Source organism: Callorhinus ursinus, unplaced genomic scaffold (assembly GCF_003265705.2).
Source record: "Callorhinus ursinus isolate GAN/ISIS: 27379988/994484 unplaced genomic scaffold, GSC_fseal_2.0 scaffold18, whole genome shotgun sequence".
NCBI lineage: Eukaryota > Metazoa > Chordata > Mammalia > Carnivora > Otariidae > Callorhinus > Callorhinus ursinus.
The window spans coordinates 15478028-15498082 of record NW_027397080.1 but is presented as its reverse complement, the minus strand read 5'-3'; the positions used below and the strand labels follow the sequence as shown (position 1 = coordinate 15498082).

The 20055-nt window shown below is 40.0% G+C and overlaps 1 protein-coding gene across 1 annotated transcript in view; it reads left to right on the top strand.

The window, feature by feature from the left end:
* YTHDF2 (YTH N6-methyladenosine RNA binding protein F2) overlaps positions 1-17337 on the top strand; it is a 31896-nt gene extending 14559 nt beyond the window's left edge. The window contains exon 5 of the mRNA XM_025856526.2: positions 16490-17337. Within this exon, the coding sequence (XP_025712311.1) occupies positions 16490-16513 (24 nt within the window). The 3' untranslated portion in view covers positions 16514-17337. The remainder of the gene's footprint in view (positions 1-16489) is intronic.
* The last annotated feature ends 2718 nt before the right edge of the window (positions 17338-20055 follow it).

Here is a 20055-nt window from a genome sequence, read left to right as displayed (position 1 = left end):
TTTTTTTAAATAAATTATAGGGGTGCCTCGATGGCTCAGTCATTAAGCGTCTGCCTTTGGCTCAGGTCATGGTCCCAGGGTCCTGGGTTTGAGCCCCGCATCAGGCTCCCTGCTCTGCAGGAAGCCTGCTTCTCCCTCTCCCATTCCACCTGCTTGTGTTCCCTCTCTAGCTGTCTCTCTGCTGTCAGATAAATAAATAAAATCTTTTAAAAAAAATACATTATAAAATTACAATTAAACTACATAAACTTACTATGTAGCTATTATTACTGTTTAACCATAATAAACACTCAAATTTATCACTCGAGATTATTTGTATCTATTGTATCGATATATGATACTCTGTATAAACAATATATAATACATAGCTCTGCCATGTTATTTACACCATGAAAATTGACAAACGCTGGGACGCCTGGGTGGCTCAGTCAGTTAAGCATCTGCCTTCAGCTCGGATCATGTTCCCAGGGTCCTGGGATCGAGTCCCACATTGGGCTCCTTGCTCAGCGGGGAGCCTGCTTCTCCCTCTGCCTGCCACTCCCCCTGCTTGTGCACTCGAGTGCTTTCTTGCTCTCTTTCTCTCTCTCACTCTGACAAATAAAATCTTAAAAAAAAAAAAAAGAAAATTGACAAATGCTATGTATACAAATCAGGACTTGGTTTTTGTTTATGGTCTGCCTTAAAGTGATAGAGAAAATATTAATGCAGATTAAATTTAAGTGTGTCATGTCTGTAGCTCTGCATATTTTGAATAGCACAAAAATTTGAGAAAATAGTCTTCCAGCATTTGAAAATTATTATCCGGTTTAACAGAGAAGTTGCTCAAATTATGGATGAACTAGTGAAGTTGTGACATGTTTTCATTTCACTATTGTCTTAACAAATGATAAATGAAAATATGTTGGAACTACATCTGAATAGATACAGAACTCTCTCAGGCCCCAAAGCCCATGGACCATTACGTGGAGTTTGCCAGATAGAAAAGTGGGGAGGGCATTCTAGGAGGAGGAGACAGCATGTTCATAAACATGATCTCATGAATGCTTAGGTTATGTTTTCAGAATAATAAGAAGTGGAAAAGAATGGTAATTGGTAAAGCTGGAGAGATTGGTTGGGCCCAGCAATATATGAAGGGCTTTGTGTTTTTCCCCCACTTTTTTTTTTTTTTAAAGTAGGCTCCGCACCCAGCATGGAGCCCACTGCAGGGCTCCATCTCAGGGGCTGAAATCAAGAGTCACATGCTTAATCGACTGAGCCACCCAGGTGCTCCGGGGCTTTGCATTTTTTTTTTTTTTTAAGATTTTATTTATTAGAGGGAGAGCGAGCCAGTGTGCATGAGCAGGGAGAGGGACAGTGGGAGAGGGAGAAGCAGGTTCCCTGCTGAGCAGGGAGCCCCACTCGGGTTCCTAGGACCCCAGGATCATGACCTGAGCCAAAGGCAGATGCTTAACCAACTGAGCCACCTAGGCACCCTGGGGCTTTGCATTTTTATTAGATACTTCTGTTTTAGTTGGATTGTAAGGGATGGTAGTTATGTGGAATGACAGTGTGGAGGATGGGAAGGGTGAAATGCTTACTGAGCACTGATTTGTTAGCCACTTTCATATGAGTCTTCTTTTAATCCCCATACCAACCTTGGAAGGCCATATCTCATAGTTACAGATAGGAAAATGGAAACTCATGTTAGCAACTTAACTAAACTCATCTATTAAATGACAGGTGTAGGTGGCTCAAAGACCACATCAGAGGCTTTAACAGGTTTGGAAGAAAAAGACCATGAGACCTGAACCAAAACAATGATGGGAAAGGTGGATTTGAAGAATGTAGACATATTTCCTGACTCTAGGTACTGTAAAAAAAAAAAAAAAAAGATGAGCAGCAGGTTAAACTTGGGTTTGGAGATGTGTTGACTTTTAGAATAGTGTTAGGGGTACCTATGGGGGACAGTAAGGTGATAGTAGGGTCTGGAGCTCAAGAAAGAAATTAAAGAGTTTTATTTAGACTTCAGTAGAGGCAGAGGCATGAAAGAGTATAAGATGTCAAGAATATTGGTAATAAAAATGGCTGAAATTATTGAACACTGTATAGTATCTAGCACACATCTGTCCTGAATACATATTTGTAAGTTTTCATTTAATTCTTATATTATTGTTAGGTAGGTGCAACTGTCTAATTCTACAGATAAAGACACTGAAGCATAAAAAAGAATAATTTTGTAAAGTCACATAAACTGAGAAAGGAGAGCTGGTGTACCTGTTTCTGCAGTGGGGTTCTAGAGCTAGAGCCAACACACAATAAGAGAAGAGGGCCAAAGGAAGAACCCCTGTAACACAATTTAAAGGATGGGTTAAAGAGGGAGCAGTGGAGTATGATCAACTTATTCAGAAGTTGCAGAGAGGTAGCTGATGATTGGAAATGCCAGTGGCTGTCTTTTGAATAAAAGTAAGATGAGAGGGCTTTGTTGTAAGGTATTTGAAAGTTTTGGTGTCCATACATTACTCAACAGACTCTGCATTTATTTTTTTTTTTCTATATTGTTTCAACTCTTCCTCACCCACAAGGTGTTCCAAGCCTTAAAGAGATTCAGTAAAGTTTGAGCTGCTGGAAGTAAGACCAGTTTTTATCTAGTTAGTATGGGCTGTTTTGGTAAATTAGACCATATAAAAATGTCTGAAATACAATGGGTATTAAAAAATTGCAGTATTTTGTTTTTTTGATATGGCTAAAAATTGATCCAGAGGGGACTGCTGTATTTCCAAACATCACCGTTTTGGGATAAGGATAGTTAGCAACTCTAGAATCATTTACTCTCTGAATAGTTTAAAACAAGAATTACTCAGATGTGAGCCTTTGTGCTTACCTGCCAGAAGTAAAGATTAGTCCTATAACCGTTTTCAAGCTTTTTAGCAGTGAATTCTTCTTTTCCTCCCAAACAAAACCTTACTCAGAACCCCGTGAATTGCTAACCTTAGGTGCTAGGCGCTGCCCCCCCCCCCGGGAGATCCCCAAAGCATCTCCCCTGTGAGACATAATTTGGAACCCATTGGATGATGTGAATTTTTTAAAATGGAGGAATGGTACGTGGAAGTTGGGGTGGGTCTATTTTGTAATTGAAGAAGTGTAAGCTTCTGCAGCTTCAGCATCTCATCTAGGTGTGTTGGTTTATTTGGTCTGTAGGGAGGGGGATATGAGGAAGACTGTATCTCCTAAAAGGTGGGGAGGCCACAGCATTGGTTTTGACTGCCCTAGTATGACAAAGGACTGTTAGTTGTAGCTGTTCAGGAGTTTCATGTAGAGTAGAGGAGGAAATTGCTCTGTTCCCTGAATTAGGGCAAACAAAAATGATTTCTTTCTTCACTGTTGAATCCTGCAAGTCTGCAAATGACCAAGGAGAAAAGCTCTGAGTGTGGTAACTCATATCCTCCCTCTGCCTTTCTCCTCCACAGAAGCAAGTAATTCAGTTTAAATTTGCATGCTGCCACCTCCTCTGACCAGATTCTTCTAGTATAACAACTAGCTCAGTAAATAGTGCCCTAATGCTTTTCATCTCTTGCTGAATAGACAATTCTTGATTGAACTGATTTAACTCCAGTTAATCATAGGGAGAAGATATCAATAAATGAAACAGTATAGGACAGTGTGTATTAAAATGATAATTTTACAGTATGAGACTAAGTGTAAAAGAAAAGAATAGCAAGACCAGTTAGGGCTAGAGTCAAGACATATTAGTGGAGGATTGTATTTGAGTTGGGTCTGGAAGGATGGATAGGAAGAATAGTGGAAAGATGAAGGAAGAAAATGGCTAAACCCCCCAAGTTTGAGCTGTTAGATATGGGGGAGGGGGGAAGGAAGAGGCAGGCAGCTAATCTTTCCAACTCTTCTGCACTGCTGTTAAAAGATCTGGTGGTTTTTGTGAGATATTTAGTACTTTACTATGTATGTCAAAGTTAAAAATTTGGCCATATCACTTATGTAATACAGGAAACCATTTAGAAAAGGTAGATTTATATAAACTTTTGACTTTATGTGAACTTTTTTGGTAATTAGGGTGTGGATAGCTTATAGAATTTTAAAGTGCATGTGAAAAATTTTGAGTGCAAATTTTATAGTAGTAGCAGATTTTGTCTTTGCATTTTTAATTGTAAAATCAAATTATAAAAAGTATAGAAAATGAAAAAAGTCACCCATAATTTCTTTTTTTTATTTATTTTATTTATTTTTATTTTTTTCTTTTTAAGATTTATTTATTTGAGAGAGCGAGAATGAGAGAGAGAGAGTACATGAGAGGAGGGAGGGTTAGAGGGAGAAGCAGGCTCCTCGCTGAGCAGGGAGCCCGATGCGGGACTCGATCCCAGGACCCTGGGATCATGACCTGAGCTGAAGGCAGTTGCTTAACCAACTGAGCCACCCAGGCACCCCCCACCCATAATTTCTTTACTCGGACAAAACCACTCATTGTTTTGGCATTTTGCTTGTCTTTACTTACGCAAGTGGTTTATACAGTAATAATCAAGTTCTATGTAGTATTTTGTCCTGCTTTTTGTACTTAGTACTTTAGGTATATACCCATGTTTAGCCATTTTTGGGGCATCTATATATTAGGCACTTTTCATATCTTGTCTCTGATCCCTTTTAATAGTCTTCTTGTTTGAAGATTTTATTTATTTGACAGAGAAAGTGCGAGCACAAGCCAGGGGGAACGGGAGAGGGAGAAGCAGGGTCTCCACTGAGTAGAGAGTCTGATGCGGGGCTCCATCCCAGGACCCTGGAATCATGACCTAAGCCAAAGACAGATGCTTAATCAACTGAGCCACCCAGGCACCCCCCCCCTTTTTGTAGTCTTTATAAGATTATCTTCATTTTACAGTTAGGGAACTGTGATTTAGAAGGTACAACTTCCTCATCACTAAGATCTAAGTTGTAGATGAGCTGGAATTTGTTTTGCCCCAAAGCTTTTTTTTTGTTCTTCTGCTTTGCTGCATCTTCACATTTATCTTTCTTTTTCTTTTTTAAGATTTTATCTTTAAGTAATCTCTACACCCAGTGTGGGCTCCAGCTCACAACCCTGAGATTGGGTCACATGCTGTACCGACTGAGCCAGCCAGGAGCCCCCACATTGATCTTTCAAAACAGTTAACAACAATGTTCTGTTATCTACTGATGCCATTCACCTCTTTGAGGGTATATGAGGAGAGCATAATTAATTGAAATTTTAAACCTTTGTTTAAGCACTCAGGTTTATACTTCCCTCATCACAAGCATCAAAATGGAGCTAATTGGATCTACTCTGCTAAGCTTGTGAAAGTTGCTGCTAACGACAGGCAGCAGGAATAAGGGGGAACACAAATGGCTCTGGATATAATGTACTCTGAAAAGGTTATAAAATTGGGAAGGTTTTAGTCTATCCCACTCTCATTTTTGACACAAATTTGCAAGATTACTTCTGTTTAGGGGCACCTAAACAGTTGGGTGGCTCAGTTGGATGGGAGTCTGCCTTTGGCTCAGGTCATGATCCCAGGGTCCTGGGATCGAGCCCCGCATCGGGCTCCCTGCTCAGTGGGGGAGTCTGCTTCTCCCTCTCTCTGCCCCTCCCCCTGCTTGTGCTCTCTCTGCCCCCCTCAAATAAATAAATAAAAATAAAAATTCTGTTTAGTGGCAGAGCCAGAACTAGAACCCAGACAAGTTCTTGGGTGATTCAAATCATTTATGGCAAAGGTTACTTTACTTGGAATCCCTAAGCTTGCAGAAAGGATGGGGAGGGGAGCAGGGTGGACCTAGGTGAGTGTTTCAGAGTATAAACAGAAAGATGGTAATAATGATATAAAATAAACTTTGAGTCATCCAAAAAGTATTTACAGAAATACTGGTAACTAGGCTCTACACACGGACTTATTAAAGTAGAAATTTAATTTAGTGAGCTCCCTAGGCATTTTTTTATGGGATTAGAAGTTGATTGAGACGTTTATCAGTTTACATAAATTACCATCTGTGAGTACTTAAACTGCAGATTCTTGTCCTTTCTCACCTACTGAAAGAGCATCTGTGGAGGCAAGGCCTTGGAATCTGCATTTTATCAGCTCTTATCTATAGGTGACTCTCTTGTATTTTTCCAAGTTTGAGAACTCCTGGATTATGTATATCATTAGTAAGTGTTTTGTATGCCTCTTACCTCAAATTCCTCATGCTTATTTTTCCTGCAAGTTTGGTTCCTAAGTTTCTTTTTTTGTACTGTAGTCCTGTCCTTCCCCCAAAAGTCTCTTACCTGTTTGTGTCAAGACTTCATTTTTAAAAGCAGTGTTAGAATTCACATGTGTTTGATAAACCTGGCTGTACCTTTCAGTACTGTGGTATTTTCAGCAGTTTGGCCATTTTTAATCGTCTGTCAGTATTATGAGTCTCTAATGAGTTGCTATACTTTTTGTCCATTAAAAGGTGGCAGTCTCTTTGGCTTAATATCCTACATCTGTAACTTGATGTTATTTATTTAAAGAATTTTTTTTTAAGTGAGGGGAGGGCCAGAGGGAGAGAGAGAATCTTAAGCAGGCTCCATGCCCATTGTGGAACCCAACATGGGGCTGGATCTCATGACCGTGAGATCATTACCTCAGCTGAAATCAAGAGCCGGAGGCTTAACTGACCAAGCCACCCAGGTGCCCCTGTAACTTGATGTTATAATCTGCTTTTTAGAGACATTGTGGCTGTTTCTAAGAGACACTAATGTTTTTAGGTTTTACATTATTTAAAGATTTATTTATTTTAGAGGGGGAGAGAGAGAGCACAAGTGGAAAGGGCAGAGGGAGAGGGAGAGAGATGAAGCAGACTCCTTGCTCAGCAGATCCCTATGCGGGGCTCCATGCCAGGACCCTGAGATCATGACCTGAGCCGAAACCAAGAATCAGATGCTTAACCAGCTGTGCCACCCAGGTGCCCCTAAGTTTTGCATTATTTAATGTTCCTTTTATTGTATCTTCCTTTCTGTGAGCATGTTAATTTTTTAGAGAGTTGTTAATTTTAAGCTGTAATATTTAGTGATCACTAGCCATCTTGAAGTTGCCCAAACTAAGATGTTTAAAGGCTGATTTTTTTAAAGGTAATTCGTTTTTTTGGATGGGGGAAAGGGTTCTATAAAGTATGTTACATATGATGGGCCTTTATTTATGTATACTGGTTGATATTATAGAGAGCATGAATTCTAGAGTCTGTGGTCTTGTTAACATATATTTATAGTAGCAGAAAGGCTAAGGGCTCTAGAAGACCTAAAATCCTTTCTACCACTATGATTAGAGCAAGTAAACTTCTCTGAGCTTTAGTTTTTTTTTTTTTTTTTAAGGTTTTAGCACAAGCAGGGGGAGCTGCAGGGAGAGGGGGAAGTAGCCTACGCACTGAGCAAGGAGCCCAACTGGGGGCTCGATCCCAGGACCCTGGGATCACGACCTGAGCCAAAAGCAGATGCCCAACTGACTGAGCCACCCAGGCGCCCCGCTTTAGTATTTTTTTAAATCAGAAAAATACCTTATTGTGGGTGTTAGAATTAAATTATATATAAATTCTTTGCATACGGGTCTTTTATGAATGATTGTGATCTGTGAGATTAGGCATATTTATGCATGCACATAAATATAAACTTGTTTATTTTGAATCATCAGATTCTTCAGTAACTTTTGGCATGGTACCTAATAGTGCTACTGAGTTTCCATTTTGGGGTCCAGCCCTTGGAATACACTGAAGAGGGCACAAGAGTGAAAGGGAGGTCATTTAAGAGTCTGACACATTCCAGGTGAGAGATGACGACAGTAGCTAGGACTAGAGAGGTATTAATGGAGTTAAATTTTTTTTTTTTATAAAGATTTTTATTTATTTGTCAGAGAGAGCACAAGAAGGGGGAGCAGCTGAGGGAGAGGGAGAAGCAGGTTCCTCACTGAGCAAGGAGCCCGGTGTGGGACTCAATCCCAGGACCCTGGGATCATGATCTGAGCCGAAGGCAGACGCTTAATGACTGAGCCACCCAGGCATCCCTGGAGTTGTTAATATTTTTTGGAGGTAGAGCTGGAGCATCTCATCAGATGACTGGAAAGTATATTCTGATGATTACTTCATTCTGAATTTATCTGTCAAATGCAAAATATGCTTGTACTGGGAATGGAGGGGATTTGAGAAGCTATTAAAAACCTTATTTGTGGGGCGCCTGGGTGGCTCAGTCGTTAAGTGTCCGCCTTCGGCTCAGGTCATGATCCCGGGGTCCTGGGATGGAGTCCCGCATTGGGCTCCCTGCTCAGCGGGAAGCCTGCTTCTCCCTCTCCCACTACCCTCTGCTTGTGTTCCCTCTCTCGCTGTCTCTGTCAAATAAATAAATAAAATCTTAAAAAAAAAACCCAAAACAACCTTATTTGTTAAATTGTATTCTGAAATGTTTTGAGAAATTGGTTTTATTGTGAAATTTGTTTTGGTTCAAATGTAGTTTTTACTGGAAAACCAAGGAGTGATTTAGAGAATAGTCAAGACTTTCAGGCCATTTCATTTGATTTGGAGCTAGCGTTTTCTCATTATTTTAGTTAAGCTAAAAAAATGTTAATGTATGATTTATCTTACTCTTGTTCTGTTACTAGTCAGATTTATTATTCAGGTACTGAAAATAGATTATCTAGGCTTTTTACTTCTAACCCTTTTGGTAAAATGTGTATAGGAGTTCAGCTTGTAATTAGCCATCTTGGAAAGAATCTGATGGTAGGAAATGTTATTTAATGCATTAACTTTATCTTGTTGCTCCTCCTTCAGTTCCCACAAATTCATTCCAGCTAAAAGACCATTTCTGCACCTAGAAAAACTTAAAAGGGGATGAGAAGGTAGAAGATTTTTTTTTAAATTTATTTGTCAGAGTGCGCACAAGCAGAGAGAGCAGCAGGGAGAGGCAGAGGGAGAAGCAGGCTCCCTGCCGAGCAAGGAGCCCGATGCGGGACTCGATCCCAGGACCCTGGGATCATGACCTGAGCTGAAGGCAGACGCTTAATGGACTGAGCCACCCAGGTGTCCCTAGAAGATTTTTTTTTTTTAAAGATTTTATTTATTTATTTGAGAGAGAGAGAGAGAGCATGAATGGGGGAGGGGCAGAGGGAGAGGGAAAAGCAGACTCCCTGCTGAGCGGGGAGCCTGACATGGGGCTTCATCTCAGGACCCTGAGATCATGACCTTAGCTGAAGTCAGACACTTAACCAACTGAGCCACCCAGGTGCCCCAAAGATATATATGTATTTTTTTTTTTTAAGATTTTATTTATTTATTTGAGAGCATGAGAGAGAAAGCACATGGCAGGGGGAGGGTCAGAGGGAGAAGCAGACTCCCCACCGAGCAGGGAGCCCGATGCGGGACTCGATCCAGGGACTCCAGGATCGTGACCCAAGCCGAAGGCAGCCACCCAACCAACTGAGCCACCCAGGCACCCAATATATATGTATTTTTAAGATGTATTTATTTTAGAGAGGGAATGGTGGGGAGGGGCAGAGGGAAAGGTGAGAGAGAGTCTTAAGCAGACTCCACGCTGAGTGGAGAGCCCCATGTGGGGCTCAATTCCATGACCCTGAGACCATGACTTAAGCCGAAATCAAGAGTAGGACCCCCAACTGACTGAGCCACGCAGGTGCCCAAGTACAGTATAGTGATGTGACTGGACAAGTTTATATGTTACACTCTGCTCACCACAAACGTAGCTACCAATCTGTTACCATATAAGGCTATGTCACCATGCAATATCATTGCCTGTATTCCCTTTGCTGTACATTTTATCGTCTTATTCATTCCATACCCGGAAGACTGTATCTCCCACTCTCCTTCACCCATTTGCCTATCCCTCCCAACTCCCCTCTGGCAACCATCAGTTTTTTCTCTGTATTTATGGGTCTGTTTCTGCTTTGTTTATTCATTTGTTTTGTTGTTTAGATTTCACATATAAGTGAAATCATATGGTATATGTCTCTGTGAAAGTGTTTTAGTATAATCACATTTTTTCATGTTAGCCCATCTCAGCATTCTCTTTAACTTTCAGCCAGGGACACTGAAATTTCTGTTCATTTTTCTCAAGGCCCTTGGGGACATAGGAAAGATTAGTTGAGGGCTATATAAGTAAACTTAATTTTAGGGCTGAATATCAGTTTTTAAGGTTAATAAAATTATAGCCAGCAAATAAATACATGCCTCAGTTGTGTTTAAGGGCTTCTTAAAAGTGGAGGGAGTGGGATGGTATTAGAAACAAGAGGATATTAAGCTAAATAGAGGAAAAATAAATCCGCAGAGAGATCTATTCGTATTATAGGAAGAGGTTTCAAATGTGTGGATTTTAGGTAACATTGCCACCTTGTGGATTTTAGGATGTTTCCTAGAGATGAAGTTTTGTATTTTATAATCGTAGATGTAAACTGGGGAGGGGCTCAGGTGGGATGTATGATTAGTATGGGTATTACCTCTAGTTTAGGTTGAATGTGTCCTAATGGGAAATTTGGGGATGGGGTGTGAATTCAGTAAGATCTTAGCTATGATTTTCCTCTGTTCTTTGTTTATTACCAGTACAAGATCCTTAAGCTCTAGGAATGCATGCATCTTCCCTTCTAGCATTGTCTTCTAGCTAACTGGGACTTTATAATTTGTGTTTGTGCTTGAGGATGTTATGTTTACCTTATTTCAGAAAGCAAATCCATGGCAGGAGCTTAACCTTGACTCACCACTTCAGCCTGTTCTTACCACAGATCTCACTGTAACTGTCTAGCCTGTGGTTCTAGAAGCACTAGATTTAAAAAAGGGGTAGGCCAGTTCCACATGACAGCATGGGGAAAAACAGTTTGACATACCACTTGGCCTGCTATGATGAGTCAGTAGCATTTTCATGTATAAAAGCTGGATTGTTCAACAAGACATAAATGTGTGTTTTGCTCATGGCAATTCTGGTTGGGACTTGGACCCATTGGAGATCCAATTTTGCTTTTTTGTGCTCTTCTCTCTTCCCTTTATTATATATCCATCATCATTCTCCTGGTCCCCCCGCCACCTCCTTACTTTTTATTTATTAAATATTACTGGGGTAGGACTGGTTGATTAGTAATGTCAGCAAATACAGCTGATCTACAAGTGAAGCCCTTTGGCCATAAATTGTCAAAGCATTTAGTGGAATTGTTCTCAGTGGTAACAGGAAGTAGTCACAAAAGTGAAAGAAAGCTGCTGTAAGGAGAAGTCTTTTATAGAAACCTAAAAGGTTTTAATAACCAAAAGTGTATTAAAATAATGGTCCTTGTGTTAGAACATTCTCTTTGTCATCTTTTCTCATTCTAAAACACTTGTAAAAAGCTGCTGGGTAACATTTCTTTTTTTGTTTTTTTACACTTTATTTATTTTTAATAAAGATTTTATTTATTTATTTGACAGAGAGAGAGGGAGAAGCAGAGAGAGTGGGAGAGGGAGAAGCAGGCTTCCCGCTGAGCAGGGAGCCTGGTGCGGGGCTCGATCCCAGGACCTCGGGATCACGACCCGAGCCGAAGGCAGACGCTTAACGACTGAGCCACCCAGGCACCCTTAAATTTATTTTTAATTTATTTTTAAGTAATCTCTGCACCCAATGTGGGCTTGAATTTACAACCCAGAGATCAAGAGTTACACACTCTACCAACTCAGCCAGGGGCCCCTATATTCTTTTTTGCTAAAATCCTCCGTGTTTGGGGGCGCCTGGGTGGCTCAGTCAGTTAAGCATCTGCCTTAGGCTCAGGTCATGATCTCAGGGTCCTGGGATCGAGTCCCATGTCTAGCTCCCTGCTCAGTGGGGAGCCTGCTTCTCCCTCTCCCCCACCCCTCCGCTTGTTCGCTCTCTCAAATAAAATCTTTTGGAAGAGTACTGTTTAAGGACTTTTAGTGTAGGTCTGAGGAAATAAACTCATTATTTTTATTTTTTTAGAGAGGGAGGAGGGGTAGAGGGAGTGAGAATCTCCAGCGGACTGCGTGCTGAGCATGGGGCTCGATCTCATAACTCCTGAGATCAAGACCTGAGCCAAAATCAGGAGTCAGACACTTAACCGACTGAGCTACCCAGGTGCCCCTGAAATAAACTCATTTCAAAGTTTTATGAATTGTTGCACGTGACTTTTAGTGTAGCCAGTATTTGCAGAATTAAATGAAAACTAATTTTCTCCCCATTTTATTAACTTTATTTTGAAATAATTTCAAACTTAAGAGAAATTTCAAGAATAGTATACAGAATGCCTGTGTACTTTTCACCCAGATTTGCCACTGTACTATTTTGCCACATTTACTTTATTGTTCTTCTTGGAGATGTGTAATTTTCTGACCATTTGAAAGTTTCGGATAGGTCCTTTTCTTCTCAATATTTTGCTGTTAATTCCTAAAAATAAGAACATGCACTTACAGCCACAGTGCAGTTATTGACATCAGGAAATTTAACATTGACACACAATACTATTATCTACAAATCTTATTTGTTTTACAGGTAGGTCTTAATGTCCTTGATAGCCATTTTTTTTTTTTTTTAAAGATTTTATTGACCGAGAGACAAGTGGGAGAGGGAACACAAGCAGGGCGAGTGGGAGAGAGAGAAGCAGGCTTCCCTCGGAGCAGGGAGCCTGATGCAGGGCTTGATCCCAGGACCGTGGGATCATGATCTGAGCCGAAGGCAGACGCTTAACGACTGAGCCACCCAGGCGCCCCTTGGTAGCCATTTTTTAATGATCCAGGTTCCAATCCAGGATCTTTTAGTTTTGGTCTTTAGGGTCTTTATTTTTTTTTATTTTTTTTATTTATTTGAGACAGAGAGAATGAGAGAGAGAGAGAGAGCACATGAGAGGGGGGAGGGTCAGAGGGAGAAGCAGACTCTCTGCCGAGCAGGGAGCCTGATGTGGGACTCGATCCAGGGACTCCTGGATCATGACCTGAGCCGAAGGCAGTCGCTTAACCAGCTGAGCCACCCAGGCGCCCTTTAGGGTCTTTTTTAATCTGCAGTGGTTACATAATGCATACCACACCCCACCCACCCAGCTGCTTTGTTTATGACGTTGCCTTTCTGAAGAGTATATGCTGTTTATTTTTGTAGAATGCGCCTCAATTTGTCTAAGGTTTCCTCATTGTGTACATTCTAATTGTGTTTCTCTGGCAGGAATACTACCTAAATGACTTTGTGTCCTCAGTGCCTCACAATAGGAGGCTGTTTATGCCATTATTGGGAATGTTATTTTGACCACTTAGGGTGTTCACCAAGTTCTCCGTTGTAAAGCTGTTTTCCTTTCCTACTTAAAAAAAAAAAAAATCTGGTGAATTGTTATTTTCATTGGCGAAAAATTTATTTTACTTTTCAAGATAGTATGTGAATGTGTAAATATCTTTATAATCTCAGAAGATGGATGTTATCTTTATTATTTGTAATTATATAAGATTGTTTTTTGTGTATACATCAAAACGATTTGGAAATAGCACAGCAATTAATCAAGCTTGCCTGAATTGTATCAGTGTGATGTTTTCTTGATGTCGATCAGGAGATTAAGACCGCTAATGCCATTTATTTGTATGTTGTAATTTGCATAATTTAAAATAAACCTGTGGGGCGCCTGGCTGGCTCAGTCAGAAGAGCACTCAACAACTCTTGATCTTGGGGTTGTGAGTTGGAACTCCATGTTGGGTGGAAAAACCAGAATTTTATTTAAAAGTCAGCTGTAGCATGTTACCTACTGCTGAACTCGTAAGTAGCTTGTGAGTGAGGTTAGTTGAAGACCTAGTGTTTGCTTTCTAGGAGCTTTTTGATTGAGTTGGGACTAATTTTACATAAAACAGGACAATGCAATTTAATTTTTAATTATGGATGCAGGTTTAGAAAGACATTGAAGCTGTGGTGGTTAAGGAAGTCTCAAAGAAGGAAGGGGGGGTATACCTTGAGGGGCAGAAGGCCAGATGTTCTTGGCTTAAAGAATAATAAAAGCATGGGACTGAGATTGAGTCAAGAAACACTGAAGAGTCCAGATTTTCTGAAGCCAAGTGTAGATTATTTAGTCCATAATAGAAGAGAGGTTAGGTAAATGGTATTCATCCAAATTATGAAAGACAGAACAGGTGTAGATGAGTTTAAAATTGAAGAGCAGCAAGGTGCTGTTTAAAGTTTGACTTTGATCAACTGCAGAGATTTTGTTTTAATTGCAATTTTCCTATTATAAGCAGGACATTTATTAAAACTTTGGAAGAGTATATAGGAAAGGCAAAAAAGTGAGGGGATTCAAAACTTTTGAGGTCTTTTTTATGTTGGATTGAATCTCTTGTTCTTGAATTGAGTTTGATTTCAAGAGATAGGAGTGTATGGTGAGTTATTTTGTTAAATTTGAAATTTCAAAGTGACTTAAATAATATCCCAGATGTTGGTATGTTGGTGAATTTATCCCTGAATTCCAAATACGTGAAATGGAACATCAGAAAAAGACAGCTGCTCGGGTCACCTGGGTGGCTCAGTCAGTTGAGTGTCCAACTCTTGGTTTTGGCTTGGGTCGGGTCATGATCTCAGGGTCCTCAGGGTTGTGGAATTGATCTGTGGGATTGAGCCCTTTGTGGGGCTCTGCGCTCAACACAGAGTGCTGGTCCCTCTCCCTCCCCCTCTGCTCCTTCCCCCACTGATGAGTGTGTCCGCGCACTTTCTCTCTCAAAATCTTTTTTTTTTTTTAAAAGATAACTGCTCTTTCTGAATACTATTTTTATATCTATGGGTTAATTTAGTTGGGGGTAGTCAGTTGATCACAAAATTTCACTTTGTTGATTTTTACATAAATATTTGTTAATAACATGGTGTTAAGAAAGAGCCTATATAGTATTTGGCCCTAGGTTTGAATTCTGGTTCTTATTAGATAATACTGGTCAAGGAACTTTTTTGAGCTTTAGTTTTCTTAGGAATAATACAGTCCCTGCAGCATGGTTATGAAGATCATTATTATGTACAGTATCTGGAATATGGAAACCCATTAAGTGGTAGTGGCTGTTCTTTTTAGTAGGAATCATATTTTACCTTGGGTAAACGGGAGCAGATGGTTCTACTCAAGCAGATTGATGAATCAAGTATAAGTTCAGACCTGTGTGCTCCTAACCACTTAATGTTTTTGCTTTTAAAAGGCATGTGGATTGAGGGATGCCTGGGTCGGTTAAGTAGCTTGACTTTTGATTTTTGCTCGGGTCATGGTCTCAGCGTCATGAGATGGAGTCCTGCGTTGGGCTCTGCACGGGCATGGAGCCTGCTTAAGATTCTCTCCCTCTGAAAAATGAAGAGGGGGAAATCGGAGGGGGAGACGAACCATGAAAGAGTATGGACTCTGAGAAACAAACAGGGTTCTGGAGGGGTGGGGTGGGGTGGGGGAATGGGTTAGCCTGGTGATGGGTTATAAAGAGGGCACGTATTGAATGGAGCACTGGGTGTTATACGCAGACAATCATGGAACACTACGTCAACAACTAATAATGTATGGTGATTAACAACATAATAAAATAAAATTTAAAAAAATTTAAAAAGATTCTCTCCCTCTCCCCCTCTCTCATTCCCTCCTTCTCAAAAAAAAAAAAAAAAGACAAATGGATTGGGTCATAGTTTAAAAGATTCTAAGGCTATTGAGGATAACCTTATGAAAGGTACATGAAGAATGATTTTTACTAAGAAATGAGCATTTAGATTTATTTCAGGGAAAACTTAAGTATGGAAGTATAAAATCCATCTCTAAGTGGATTTTAAACTGTCCCTAGGGGGGCTCCTGGGTTGCTTCTGCCTTCGGCTCAGGTCATGATCCCAGGGTCCTGGGATCGAGCCCCGCATCGGGCTCCCTGCTCTGCGGGAAGCCTGCTTCTCCCTCCCCCACTCCCCCTGCTTGTGTTCCCTCTCTGGCTGTGTCTGTGTCAAATAAAATCTTTAAATTAAAAAAAAAACAAAACAGACTGTCCCTAGGGGAAGAGGATAATTTTCTTTTTTACTATAGATAAGAGCTTTGTATATGTCAGCCCATTAATTCTCATACAGACCTGTGAAATGGGTCTCCTTACAAAAAAGGAAATTTGAGGCCTGTGAATATGCTTAAGGCCTTAGGACTAGTATGGGATGACTCTAGTACTGTTAGAGTTTTTTTAGTATACTTTATATGCTGCTTCCCTTCTTTAGGCTTTTGATGCATGTTTGAGTTACTTCCATTTGGCCCATATTTTGGGGGATTGACAAGTATTAGCCTAAGCCAACTGTAATTGGAAAACATCTGTTTAAGTCATGTAAGAAGTTTTAACTTCAAAGAAAAATAATTTTGTGTTAATTGGGATGATTGAGTGTTTACTACTTTGGTTTAAAATACAGGAAGTGAAAGCTTTTATTTGTGAGGTATATTCTGTTTAGCACAAATAACTAAATTTCTTTTGAGTTACAAAGTTTTAATTCTTAAGCATGTTCAGATAAGTTTTAACTAACCATTTCCAATTTTTTTTTTAACCTCTGTAGGAACGTCAAGGTCGTGGCAAATAAAAGGCAGTTCTGCACAGACTGCAGCAACGGTTGCATCTGCATATCCTACGAGGAAAAAAATGACCTTCAAGAGAATTAGGACTTTTTTCTTAATTTCATTGACTTCAGAGACGATTGCAGACTTGGAGTTTAAGTATTGGAATTTCACAAAAGACATAGGACTTAACTGGAAAATGAAAAAAAAAAGAAAAAGAGAAAACTAAACAAAAAATCCCTCTAGGTAGTTTAGGTGAAAAATGTCCCTTTTATTTTGGCTTTGGTTGTGATTTCAGAGCATAATGCTTTGTTTTTTTGTCTTTTTACTATGTTTTCCGGATTTTAAAGTCCGTAAGTGCATACAGTTTTCTCTAATTTTTAAACCCTTTCCTCTCCCCATTTTGACATTTGCACTTGGAGAACACTTGAGTTTCGAAGAATTTGGGCCTCCACCCCAGAAAGTGGGAATTTGGTTTTTCCCTTCCGACCTGGAAGAACATTTTTATGAAGAAGTTTTGTCTTGGAGAATTTAACAGTGTTACCCAAGGTTGTGTCTTTAAGGGTGGTTCATTTTCTCTGACCCTTTGTTACTCAAAGTAAAGTACTAGGAGTCCTAAGAAATTTTCTGTTCTTGTACATTATACTGATTAAGTCAGGATTAATTTGATTTCAAAGCTAAGAACAGTGGTAAAAACTTGTTTACAGAAATGCATTTTGGAAGAGAAAAATATTGTAAAACGTGTAGTGAATGTTTCTTCAGTTTATTGTTCAGCCAATGAGGAAAGGGCATTGCCTTTCTTTTTACCATTAATCACTTCTCAATAAACGTGAGATCCTGTTGAGCATCACTTCTAGTACTATTTATTAGTATGATTTGAGTCTCCTACGTGTTATGAAAGATTCGGAATGTAAGGAGTTGTACGAAGTGATTTGGCAACTGGTTTTAGAAAGTTTGCTGAAATAGTTCAGGCTTGCTTTTGTATCCAGGGCTGGACAACCATGACCTCTGTAAAGAAAAAGGTGGGCCAGAATTCATAATGCTTCCCAGAGAAGGTCGAGCCACTACTAAATCATTCAGCAAATACTATTTTATTTTATTTTTTTAAAGATATTATTTATTTGACAGAGAGACAGAACACAAGCAGGGGGAGCGGGAGAGGGAGAAGCAGGCTTCCCGCCAGAGCAGGGAACCCGACGTGGGGCTCGATCCCAGGACCCTGGGATCATGACCTGAGCCAAAGGCAGACACTTACTGACTGAGCCACCTAGGCGCCCCTATTTTTTTTTTTTTTTAAGATTTTATTTATTTATTTGACAGAGACACAACGAGAGGGAACAGGGGGAGTGGGAGAGGGAGAAGCAGGCTTCCCACGGAGCAGGGAACCCGATGTGGGGCTCGATCCCAGGACCCTGGGATCATGACCGGAGCCGAAAGCAGACACTTAACGACTGAGCCACCCAGGGGCCCCTTATTCAGCAAATATTTGATTATGAGTGCTTATTAGGTGCCAGCCACTGTGCTAACCCTTTAGAAACCTGGCCAGATAGTGCATAATTTTATTTGCAAAGTAGGTAGAGCCAGTATCAAGGATGTAAATGTTTAATTTGAAATACCACTTATCTAGAGAATATTCCATGTGGGTGCAGGCTAAAAATAAACTGGAGTGGGGCTTGGGTCTTTATGAACCATATAACCATAATGGTATTTGATTTAGCCTTGTTTCTTTCTCAAGGTTTGGGACTTCTCTGCCTTAAAGATTCTTAGCCCTTGGGGTGCCTGGCTGGCTTAGTCAGTAGAGCATGGGACTCCTTTCTTTTTTTTTTTTTTAAGGAGGAGGGGCGGCACAGAGGGAGATGGAGAGAGAGAATCTTAAGCAGGTTCCACATTCAGCGTGGAGCCTGATGTGGGGCTCAATCTCACAACTCTGAGATCATGACCTGAACTGAAATCACAAGGCAAGTGCCGACTGAGCCACCCAGGTGCCCCAAGGATAGGACTCTTGATCTCAAGGTTGTAAGTCCGAGCCCCATGTTGGGTGTAGAGATTACTTTAAAAAAAAAAAAAAAGATTTTTAGTTCTTAAGATGTCCCAATTTTATAGAGTTAGTTAAATGTGTGAAAACTTCTATAAGAAAGGGTTTTGAAAATGGATTTTAATGATGTTTGGTCCTCAAATGACTTACTCATTTGGCTATTCTACATAGCCCAGGCTACTGAATCAAGTAATGCTGATTTGTGGTTAACATTGTAGCTGTCACTTCAAGGTGAGAACTTTTCTCTACTTGAGGCACAGTATAATATACCTAGATATTCCTATTTGCCAAGCTCATTTTGAAATACTTCTCTTCCCAAATTGGGAGTCCTTTGCACTTTCATCAGTTTGAAATGCTCAACTTTTGAATTAGAAATGTAACATTCACTGTTTTCAGTATTAGTCAAACTTCTGTGACTTGTAGAGCCTGTAGACTTCCCAGGCTCCCATGAGCTTGATTGTCCAGTATTTCACCTTCAAAAGGGAAAAAACATCCTGAGAAAAGCAAATTCAAAAGCAATTTTCCATAGTTTTTCCACCTTGTATTCAAGTTGGATATAAGATGATTCAAGGTGCTTTTTTTTTTGCCATTTGAAATGTTAGTTTAGTTTAAGCCAGTGCTTCCCAGGTTTTCTTTTCACATCACAGAAAATACTGGTATGGCTTTGGGGGCAAATTGAAAGGAATTTGGAGTCCCTAACAAGGCTGTTCACCTAGCTCTCCCTGAGTGTTGAGGGGGTCAGGATGTTGGATTTCTGTATTATTATTACTATTTTTTAAAGATTTAATTTATTTGACAGAGAAGGAGAGAACACAAGCAGGGGGTGTGGCAAAGGCAGAGGGAAAGGGAGAAGCAGGCTCCTTGCTGAGCAGGGGAGCCCGATGTGGGGCTTGATCCCAGGATCCTGGGATGATGACATGAGCTGAAGGCAGACACTTTAACTGACTTAGCCACCCAGGTGCCCCAGGATTTCTGTATTAAAAATACACAGAAGCATTTTTGTAGTATAAAAAATTAGATTATGTTCTCCCTAAGAATTTGGTCCAGAAGTTGGTTTGGTGAAGATCTCCCAATGCACCTAAAACTAGTTCTCTTATTTGCCAATGACAGCTTTGCCAGCGGAAATTGTTGACTTTTGATTATTTGCCCTCCGTACTTTTGTTCTATCATTTGTGAATGTAAGACTTTGGATAGCCATGTTTGTATACTTTTTTCCTTTGATGAGGGAAAACTGAACAATCTCACCACATACCAGTGTCAATTCAAAGCATTCTAAACCTTTTTTTTTTTTTTTCATTCTAAACCTTTAAGATGAGTAAAATGTGTAAATCTTAAATTCATTCAGTTTAATCTTAGTCACATTTGATTGGCTATTTCCCCCTAATATGTTTCGTTTCTTCTTTTTTTTTTGCATGTTCCATTTTTAAAAAACTTGGAATAATTTTAGACTTTTGTGAAAATAATAGAGTTGTCTCATACACTGGTTCACTTCGCTTTCCCCAAATGTCAACATTTTACATAACCGTAGTACAA